The sequence below is a fragment of the Sesamum indicum genome, linkage group LG7, assembly GCF_026168435.1.
Source record: "Sesamum indicum cultivar Baizhima isolate 11 linkage group LG7, ASM2616843v1, whole genome shotgun sequence".
Classification (NCBI taxonomy): domain Eukaryota; kingdom Viridiplantae; phylum Streptophyta; class Magnoliopsida; order Lamiales; family Pedaliaceae; genus Sesamum; species Sesamum indicum.
In genome coordinates, this window is record NC_142663.1 from 9641645 (window position 1) to 9653377 (window position 11733).

At 36.8% G+C, this 11733-nt stretch overlaps 1 protein-coding gene across 1 annotated transcript; it reads right to left on the minus strand.

Moving 5' to 3' along the window:
• Positions 1-1495: 1495 nt before the first annotated feature.
• LOC105166468 (protein transport protein SEC23 E) lies at positions 1496-11324 on the minus strand. The gene is made up of 12 exons (XM_011085839.3): positions 10315-11324; positions 9931-10104; positions 7853-8014; positions 6772-6914; positions 5965-6040; positions 5653-5822; positions 5340-5421; positions 4655-4732; positions 3933-4094; positions 3590-3853; positions 2553-2657; positions 1496-2190 (listed from the first exon to the last, which is right to left on the minus strand). The coding sequence occupies exons 1-12, from the start codon at positions 11092-11094 to the stop codon at positions 2038-2040; spliced, it is 2349 nt and encodes a 782-aa protein (XP_011084141.1). The 5' UTR covers positions 11095-11324; the 3' UTR covers positions 1496-2037.
• Between the last annotated feature and the right edge of the window lie 409 nt (positions 11325-11733).

Below are 11733 nucleotides of genomic sequence, written 5' to 3' on the forward strand. Positions count from 1 at the left end.
ACTTTGTGGTATATACGTATGTATGTCTGAAACAATGAATGAGAGATTAAAAACAATATGGTTTAAATAAAAATCGGAGATCCGGCCGCACCAAGCCGATTCTCGGCGTTCCAGCAATCAGAATCGAACATAAAAGCAGCCTTTGAGAACCGGCCTCCTTTACCGTTCAGGTGCGGCCGCCAATCGGCAACGATCCAGAGAACCATGTCAGAAGAAAATAAAAGGTCTCAAGCTTAAGAAATTTTAGCTGATCGGTTCATATTCGCTCGTTGCTCATCTTTCCCTGACGAATACGTGCAAAGAAACTAAGAATTTTAAAAAGGACGGCTGGAAAACCAAAGAACCTTCATCGGAGAGGAAAAAGATTCAGAAAAGCCAGCGGAATGGGAGGAATCGGCAGGCAAGGGAGAGAGAGAGAGAGAGAGAGGAAATCCACCCATTGTATTGCTTGCCAAACCTCCCAATTCCTCTAGCTTTTCCGAACTTCCTTCCTTTCCTGTTCCGTTGCAGCGTCCATTGTTAGGTTTTTTCATGTTTTACTTCCACTTGTATTTATAGAGGAGTTCATTGACATTATGGTCCCTATGAGAGTGTAACCCTAGCTTCCGAGTAAAAATTATTTGGATAAATGCATAAAACCCCCAACATTTTAGGGAAATTGCGAAAGACCCCTCTGTGATATAAAATAATCTGAAAGTGTAATCAACTAATAACAAACTATGGAATTAATGTTTAGAGATGGATGGTTCAGATTTAAATTTTCCTTAAAATTTATAGTTTATGTTTATAATTATAAAATAAATAAATGGTAAATATAATGACAACCATTGAATAAAAAAGTTGATAAATTCTTAAGGGTCCATATTATAAAACTTTCCAAGTTATATATAATAAAAAATAAATATAACTATTTTGGAATTTAAGTTTTGTGATGAATATGGTTTGGGTGTTAAGCTGTTTTTAAATTTTATTATGAATATTATTTATGTATAATAAAATAGAAACATAGAAGGGGCTTGGGCACAGGAACATCCAACAGTCGAATCACTCCAACCGTTACTGGGGTTGCGCCTTTCCAACCAATTTTTGGCCATTCACTAATCATTTTAACTTTCCACCCAAACATCTGCATCTCAACATAATTTTTGCCTTCTGTATATTTCTCATCCCCAACTGCTTTTCTTCTTCTTCACCCTTCCACATTTCTCCCCTATAAGATCAAAACCACAGGCACCACCAACCTCAAACTAAAGGAACCTTGGCCATGGCCTCCAACCAACACGGGCATATCATTCATTACACACAACATATATTCTTGCTCATTTACCGAGCACACAGTAGACTTAAACATGATAACTAGTATATCCCTTGGACATGTAACACCTGCGTTCAAGTTAGGCAATTTGAAACATAGATTACATGTATAAATACAGCCGAAGAAACGACATCATGCCTTATTACCGAAGAACCTAGTCTGGCAATACTTGAAACAAAATAAGTGAACTTTGAAAACATTTATTGCCGTCTGCAAGGGTAATAAACTAGTCTGGCATAGATTGGGGTAGAGGGGTTGGGGAACATATCATTGTATTACAAATCAAAATGTAACAAAGAACCTCGAGTCCTAGCTTTCTAACCTCAGCATATTTTTAATTCAAAAACAAAAAATGTCTTATGTTCCACGCAGAGAGACACAATGTAGAATAAGGGGGAAATACTACTAATTATAAACCCTGCCCTCAAAGCAAAAAAAAAATGTCTTTTCTACCTTACAATTATACCCTTTTTTTCCCATACTATTTTAAGTTACAAAGGAATTGAGCTTCCAAATGAAGCAAAAACCTCTCACAGCCCCAAAGCAATAGCTACTGTGTTTCCTTATTGTTCAAAGTGCACAAGGATTTGACTTCATTCTTGCAATTTTAGGACAATAAGGAATCGATTTGCAGAGGGAACAAGAGGCATAACTCACTCCAAGATTTCCATAAAATCCAAGAAAAACCACTTGGGAAATGATATCATAACTGTCTCAGTTTCTCAAGAAGCTTGGACTGCCAGCCTCTGAAGATGATCAATAAATACTTGTAGACTGACGTCATCGGTAAAGATCACATCTGAGCCAGAATTCATCATCTCGTGTGCATTGCTGTATGTGGCTGAAGGGTTCAACTTTGCCAACAGGAATCTTGCCTGTTGAATGCAACCATTAAAAACATATAAGACAACAATAGCAATCTCCAAGGCCATCAAGACCACAGATTAATGATACCAAATCCAACTCACCAGCATTGAGGAGTTCTAGAATGAAACTAAAAGGCATATTATTTAAGAAATGAGCGAGCAATTTACAAATTTATCTAAAAAAAAAGAAATTAAGCATTTTACAAGTTTGCTGAAAATGGGATAATCACATTCGACTCAATCAGAGCAATTGTTTTCCTAATATTCAATATAAAAAAAAAATAAAATCAGAGGACCGCATTTTTCCGGCTCGAGTTAGAAAAACCAACATAGGACTATTGATTAGCATTAAAAGAAACAGGAAACTTTACCTGAGAGCCATGCTGATCGCAGACGACAAGTCTTGGTACAGGAAACCGGTCGCGAATTATTAATTGCGCATCATCATGTGGAGCTTGTAACAACAGCGCGAAACCCTATGACATGGGAAAAGAAGGTTTATTAGAAGCAAAACTAGCTTATTTACATGCAAAGAAACAATGTATTCTCTGTTTTATAGTGCACATCAGCAATTCAAGGTTCAGAAGCTGTTTTAGTTGTTGCTCATGGGCTAGAAAAGGTATGGACTTTTAATATGTGATGTTTATGAATGGAAGGATGTAAATACTAGAGACTATAGGAAAGAAACTATGCATAGCACTCCAAGGGAGTTCTACCAAGTACTTGGATTTGCATTATCCAATACAAAAGAAGCTGAAACTGGAAAGTTCTTTTATCTGGGAAGTTGTAAACCACTTTTAGTTGCATTGCCCTCCTGCCTGTTTTACAATAATACTACGAGATAATCGAATCTTTCTAATACTTATCCCTTCTGAGTTAACTTCCAGACAATTACCAAAGAAAAGATAAATATTTAAACTTCTACCCATAATGGAGCTGGGAAGATTTTAGAGTCTATATCTTGAGATATAATTTACATTATTGCTTAGAAGCTTCAGGCATGAAGTTTCTAAGACACCCCTAGAGTCTAGACTGTGTTAGTAGAAAAGAGACTCATAAGGCTAAGGAATTAATTCAGCCACAAATACAACTCATCTTGTATTTCGCCTCTTATAGTTCTCTACACTCTTTCATCTTCTCTCTTCTACATCTTAGTCGTGCTGAAAGACCCCAAGAGAATAAGATTGGAACCTAAAATCTAAAGAAATAGTTGAGGCTGAAGTGAAGTGATTTCTTTATACTCCATACTGAAACCGAATAAATAAAAACTTCCTCTTTTAAGCAACCACCTTTGTTAGAAACAAAACAAACACTTTTAAGTGAAAAATCACCCCTCCCCCTTAGAAGAATTTACAGATAATATAGGTCTACCGCCACCAATGGAAGATCAGCACCAACAGATGCAAACCTGATGTTCTGGCTGATTCTGGTAGCCCATGTTCCTCCATTGAGCTATTGTCATTCCATGAAAAATAACTACACTAAAGTACGAGTCCAGTAAGAGAATGCGATCAGCTGCAATAGATTGAACATCGAGTAAAGCCGGTGCAGGCAATGAATTAAAAGCATATGATATTAGTGATGGCTGAATCATGACTGCAGCATTGCTTATAGTCTCCCGGTTCAACAAAATGCGGAAATAGGCCGTCTCATCCGGACTATTATTAAACACCTAAAAGAACAAGGTAAGAGTCAAAAAATGATATAACATTACTATCAATAATGAAAGTGAGGGAAATACAGCAGTTTACCTGGACAAACTGTGACCTCCGCAGATTAAACATGAATTGTGGGAACAAGGAAAAACAGGGATTTAACGTGAATGAGGCTGGATCATCTTTCCGATAATCACCAAATTTGGAACATAGACGAATCAGGTTCCTGTCTAACCACCTTGTTGCATCAAAACCTTCCTGCAAATAGGCAGACATCAACAAAACTTGTGTATGCTCAATTAATAGAAAAAAGGAGATTATATTTTATTTTATTTCTTTGGCACAATACGAAGATCCAAATCTCCAACTCTACCCTTATTTATTTGGCACAATACAAAGATCCAACCTCCAACTCTAGTAGGGTAGTTCTTTCTAGGGTGGTCATGATTCAACACAAAGTCATGACCAACTATATCAGTATATAATGTTGTCAATTGTTTAGAGAGAATAGATATGTAAGCTGGTGTGCCGTTTCAGCTATCCCATCCAACTTCACATGCAGATTAGCATCTTTTGGCCATTTATAGTGTTTTTCCAACTTTACATACTTTTAAAATTTGCATATAATCATTGCAGGCTTCACTCAAACAACCCAGCAGAAGAAAATAATAATTCCAGAAAGAAAAAAACAGAACCAATTGCCAGGCAATTCAGCAAGAACTAGGTTTAGCTTAGTATTAATAGGAAAAGCTAACAGCAATTCCAGAGGGAATTAGAGTCAACCTCCCCATTTTTCTTAGTTCTATTGTAATATTTACCTCCATCTCCATTTTATAAGAAGCTAGTCTAGCCATTACTACAGCGGCAACTTCTTGATCAAATCCTTGAATTAAATCCTGCGGGCACAGAGCAAATTAAGAATGATTACCGCTAATTCAATTTTCAAAAAACTTGCAAGGGCAAACTCAGAGAGAAAGCTTTCAAACTTGGAAAGTAAATTGAAAAAAAATAAATACCAAGCATCTCCACAACAGTAAATATAAAAGAATAAGAAATTCCAAATATTTGTTAGAACAAAAGGAAACTCTAATCATTTTAAGGAACCTCAGATGACTAACTTTTTAGGGCGGCACATAAGTTAACAATAAAAAGGTGTGCAACCACAAGCAAATATGTGTCAAAAATCGTCAACCATTTTCTGTTAATATCTATATACTAGTCTATCAAGACGAGAGAGAATGCCTTCTGAGCTTCACAAGGAAATTAAGAATTTTTAATATCCAATATCTTAGAAACAGGCCAGCAGACAAAAAATATTCTTGTTAGCAAAACCTTGCATGGATGAAGTTTGACCATAGATTAGAGTTATTGGCTCACAGACCAGGGAGCATTTGATAATTCTTTTAAAACTTCCCCATTCTGCTTGGGAATGATCTTTCTACAGCTGGATAAGAAGAAAGAATTTCACATGGAACAATGGATAGAGAAAACAAAACATCCTACCTCGTTGCCCAAAGTACTATCCACCCATCGTCTAGTAACAGTTGTGACTCTCAGGCGCATCTGGCCATCAGGGCTCTGGTAACTGTGTCCAAAATTAAAGTTTGGTTTAGAACCCAATTTCTTTTGGCTGGAAAAATATATCAACAACATGACATTTTATCAAGCCAGAAGGAGCAGCAGTCAACATCCTGAAGCCTAGGAGTTTCCCAAGAAATAGGAACCAGCAAAGAGTTGGTTTGACTGTTTGTGCTCATTTATTAACCTTGAAAGGCCTTCATAGTCATTTCTAAGAAGATAGTTGATAACACATTACCTTGTGAGGAATTGTATGTATAATTGGGGATTCGACCCTGCAGGATCAGACTTTTCACTTGAAGAAACATCAAAGAAAACAGTTAAGCAAGTATTTTTGTCAAGGCCACACATCTTCCAAGCTGTAGTATTCCCCTGTCCTATAACTGTGTTAGCAACAGCAGGCCCTTTCTGCATAACAGTTCCTCAGATCAGTATTAAGCAAGATAACAATCTCTTTATAAAAAATCCAGATGAAGTATAATGTTCTAATTACAGCTACAAAGTAGTAACATGCTTCACAAGTCTGTTGGTAAATATTGGATGAACTAACCTTCTCCAATGATGTGCATGGCCCAATGATTCCTTGGACTTTTATATCCTTTGAGCAGTTAATCTCCAGGGTGCCACTAAAAACATGAAATGTTATATTTTCCCTTGATATATTTCCTATAAGAAATAACCAAACCATTGTTTTGATGGACAACAAACTAAAAACACTCATTCCCTCCTTTAATTTTTTATTTGGCATTAGCTTTGTCTCATGATAAATGCCATTAGCGAAACTAGAATCTGTTTCACATTTCTCAAAGTTTACCCACTAAAACAGAGATTTCACTACGAAAAAGATGGTGACTGATAATATCAGTGGAATAAGGATGCCAAAACCGAGGTTTCAGATTTTGGTGATGAGATTCTTAAACATGATGTATTGAAACTTTTGAACCAATCCTATGAAACACACGAAAGGGCACAGGGATAATGATGAACAGAGCTGCTGACACATCTGCATTGGCAGAGATGGTAATGTAGCATGCAGAAAAGATTGTCCAGTCGCATTTCCATGGCAAACTAAAATTTCACCAAGCACGTCCCGTGATAAAGACCCACTCCCAGATTAGCATTGTGTCAGAATAACTACTAAAGTTAGAAAGAAGAGAATCAGAATATAACATATATCAAGATTCCAAATGCATCCAGTAAGCGAACATTTTAATTTAAGACATGAAATAAAAATTCTCCAGTCATTTCATAAAGCACATGCCCAATTCAAATCCGGAGCAGGATGGATCGCAGATCTAAGATGAATAATGAATTTTATATAAAAAGACAATTCCATGTCAATATAATATCAACTCACTTGAAAGAAAGCCCGAGAGACTGTTCACCATCTTCAAAAATGCGCTTGAAAGAATCCTTGAAAACAGAGTGGCCAAAACTTTCAGCCAAAACAACAAGTCCACCAGTTTTTTCAATGGCAACCTTCATCTCAGCAATGCCAACCTGAAGAGTTAAAACTTTAAGTATTGCCATAGGGGGGTCTAACTGAAAGCAAGTAGAGGTTAAATCCCTGTTAGATGCATCAAAAGCCTAAAAGGATCCCAAAGTCATACCCCAAACAACAAAGCAAGGCAGGGTTCACTACATTCATTCAAGCCACAAATATAAGTCAAACAATGTCTTCCTCCATACCATATTTACATGTCTAATCTGGCAAACACACAGTTTTAGATGAGAGTTGAAAATGTAAAAGCATTGTGTATCTACGATTAACCCTAAGTAGAGGTTTAAACTTAGAGTGCCACATATTCAGGACTGGACCCTATTTTGGAATGTTCCAAAGAGAAAATAGAAGCAACAAATTTGAGACAGCGGGAGGGACAAATACTTCTAGAGCGTATGTGTTTGTGCAAGTACAAATGTGATAACATCTACAATATTTTTTTTATAGTTAGGCTTTTTCACGATTATCATACATATCTTTCATGTAGAAAGATGAACAAGTCCATTTATTTAGTTCTACATTCCTTAGACTTATTCTGATATACTCACTTAGATATATAGATGTTTGTATCTCTAGAATCTTCAAATTGAATTACTTAAACAATAACTATGAATTCATAATAATTAGAACTCTTAATTATGGTTAGTATATAATACTAACATGTAATAATAACTGGTACAAAAAGTAAATTGAGGTCTCTTTTTTCATTACAAGTAGAGTGCAACAACATACTTTCACTGCAATAGAAACCACACCAAGATATAAAACAACTTCTGTCAGGTTCACATGGAACCTATTCCTCTATAATTAATCTACAGCATGCATAGCTTGAAAGTGTTTTCCACCCATCAACTTTCTTTGAGTCAATCAAGTTTTACAGTAGCAATAAACACAAGCCATGAAAATTTAATACCAATTCCAATTCACTAACACAAACCTGGTCAAGTGCAGAGGCAAAGACATCCAACACATGGCCCTGGCTAACCAACTGTTTCCCAAGTTCATCAAAGAAATGGACTGCTTTTTTAAAAAATGGTGCTGCATCCTTGTCAAGATCCTTGTGTGAACGGACTGGATCAGACAAATCTTTTGATACGATCTACAAGAAAACAGCAGCCAGATTTATCAGCTAGACAGGCCCAATCAAAACATAAAGAGCTATATGGCAATTTGTCTAGAGTGTTTCAAAGAGCGAAAACAGACTACAGAACATATATGACTGCAGACAAGTTTTTTGTTTCAAAAAAAAAAATGATGACTTATTAATTGATAACAAGACTCTGGGACACAGACATCAATCACAGTTCTTCCTAAAGTTTACAGAAAGGTTATCATAAGTGCAAATATGATAGCAGTAGAGATTCATATGTGCTTGAGAGATCCCTTATTTAGACCAGTTTTCTTGAATTGAAGCATATAACAAAGATTTTGCACAACTCATGATTAGGCACACTTGAAAGCAAGTATCCTATCAAAAGCACAAATTCGTGTGAGAAAAAATCATAGATCGCGTGGTAGCCAATGAACAATGCAAATTTAGAATTACCAACAGCTCCAGAAAGAAAACATAAAGAAATATTTCTCTTTCGGGTGGCACTTGGCAAGAAAGTGATGCTTTTCAGTAGAAAAGAAAAAAGAAAATTAAACAACCAAACCAGCAACTACCCCAATTCTACAATAGCCAATTGGCAGATAAGGGAATATGCATGCAATAAAATGGAGACAGCCAAGAATAAGCAGAAAATTCTTGCTCGTCCATATGCAAGGTATAACAACCTAGGGTTATCAATCTACAAGGGAGTACATGCCATTTGTACGACACAAGTATAAGAAATATGAAGAAGAAATAAAACAAAAAGGAAGGCCTAAGTTATATCATCTGGTCAATAAATCAGTAAAATACAATACCTTTCTATCCGTAGTGAGAGCTATACCCCGTAAGTTAGTCCCCCGAGTAATAATGAGCATAACACTACAAAATTCCTCCATTATGACCCCAATAATACCATGGTAATTCTTTCACAGAAGTTATACTTCATGAAGAAAGAAAAATTGACTACATTGAAAATCATAAATGCATGTCATCCATGCAGAGTTGTAGTAATAACCAAATGCATGTTTTTAGTGCCAATTCTATTGTACTGGAAATTATTTTTTGAGAATACATTTGATTTCAAGAATCTCCCATCAGATGCTCTTTAATGTTTCCAGCTTTAAAAGAAGCATGTGGAGCATGTCTTATACGAATATGAATGCTAAGCCAGAGATTGAAGTCTGGACCAGGTCCCAGTGAAAGATTAATTCCTAGCACTAGCTAGGCTTAGGCATATCCAAGTCTTCCAAAAAGATCAAAATGGCAGCCATTTTGTGGAGTTGTGATTTTTAAAACAAGAAATAAGTACTCTACATGGAAAATAAAATTCAATTTCACAGAAATCCTAGAGCAATCAGCTGTATCCATTTAGAACTGCTGGCCTAAAGATCACAAGAATAATTGTATAGGATTTACATGTTAGCAGGTTTCAGAACAGTGGAAGTGTAATTCTGTAAACACATACGAGGTGCATACCGTGCATTACGAAATTTAATCTGAAATTCATCTCTAGTCATTCAATTACTAAATTCCTGGAGCAGTCACACAGCATAACCTCTAATGTGAGATATACCTTGTTCTAATTATTCATTATATGAATTATTATGGAGCTCAAACAGATTCTAGGTTAGAACAATTTATCAACAGTATAGCAATTCTCAACCACCAACTAAAGGAGTTCAAAGAATCAAATAAGCGATTTGGCAAATGTCACTTGCATTATAACTTGCCAGAGAATCGCAATGTAAAACCTTGTGCCAATTGCCAAGAAAACAACAAAATAAGGAAACACAAGAACCAAAAAGAAGCTATCCATAAATGTTGGAGATTTCTTACTGGGGAAACTATAACAAAAAAGGACAGTAAAAGCATTACATATATTGAAAGCAACAAGCAGGTTTACAAAAAATTCAAGGCATTACCGCTCCAGGACCTTCTGTGCATGGACCCCCCACTAAAGCAATAATCCGTGCACCAGTTCCTGCTGTAGATGCCCCAAGTAAACCAGCTGCAACACTCAGTGCAACTCCTGTACACCTCAATGCCCTGTTCCCTGGTGTCACTGGCCATTGATCTGTGGCTAATTCGTCCAACAACTGCACCACAGGAAAAGAGAAATAAGACAAGGATCAAATACCCAATCTAAAGTTTGACTAACTATTCCAATTGCTGAACAATAAGTCAATTTCCAATTCCAACAACTAAGACAAGTACGTAAATCCACTCTCCAAGTTCATACAGTCAGGAACGATTACTACAGACCAAAAAGAAAATCAATATTCAGATAACAGCTAAATAGTTATTACCGAATTTAGTGTATATTCACATTCAGAAGCTGGTAACAGAAACCGGTTAATCCCTGTATTGGGACCAGCCCCAGCCGTCGGGCTAGGTCCAGCACCACCCTTTTGGATACCCGGACCGGCTCGTCTACCACCAGAAACACCAAGACCCAACTGCTCCAAGACCTGATCTCTTGACAGCTCCTTCGATCCCCTAAAAACATAAACCTTTGACATCTCTGAGAACCCCAATTCATGCACTTGGACCTGTGTACCATACGAAATAAACCCAACCATGGCATTATCGGGAAGCATTCCAATGGCCCGTTTCAGTGCCGATTTAGCAAACTCCAACTCCTCCTCGATCATGCACGTATCTAAAACAAACAAATAAATCGGAGAAGGAGCCACAGCAGGGTTGTAATTCTGCGGATTCTGGTAATTTGGGATTGAGTATTCAATTGAGGGAAAATTAGGGTACAATTCGGCAGGCACATTCGTTTGCGAAATCGATGAATAATGCTGCGGAAAATGGTTTCTTTGAAAGCAGAAGGGACAGATCCATATGAGGGCGGTGAAATCAACGCGGCAAAATGGGTTTAACACAGCCGAGCACGTCTTGCATCGGAGAGGAGGGTAAGGAAGGATCTGCAGATCCACGTGTGGGCGGATCGGCTGAATCGAGGCTGCGATCGGGATCACGCACTTCGAGGCCTCCACCTTGGATCGCGGCCAGTTAAGCCATGTCATCCGGACTCCTTCAATTCCCTCCGGATCGGTTTGAGCTAGCTCCGGCGCGGCCATTGATGAAGCAATTCTCCTTCAATTAGGTTTCTGATTAAGAAAATTGATGGGGTTTTGGGTAAACTCTGCAATTGAGGGTTTCCTTGATAAGGGTTTTTGCGGAAATTTGCGATTGGGCGACCCCAGAGGAGAGTTGAGAGAATGAAAGATAGGGGTCACACCGCGGGGAAGGAGGAAGAAAGAGAGACAAGAGTGCGTGTTGTGTATGTGAAAGAGATTAGCCACAGTAAAAATAGGGAGGATGGACTAATCGATTTCGCGGATGTCCAAATCCTAAAGGCATTGTCTAAGTAAATTTTTTTATTATTCAAGTTCTTAATTATATAATAATAATAATTAATTTTATTTACATAAGAAGTGTTTTTATTAATCTTTAATATTATTTTGAACAACATAATTTTTAAAAAATTAGATGTGATATATGTGTAATGCATCGTTTCACTTATAAAATAATATTCATATCAGATTAAATTAAATATGGACGAACAAAATTTTGTATGGAGAATGCTGTAAATACGAGGTTTGTAAAGTTTGTTTAGGTAAAATTTATGAATCGGGATGTCACTTTTATAGATGTTTAATAATTCATTTTATTTACATAAGTACTTTTTTTTTAATTTTTTATATCTTGTTATTTTA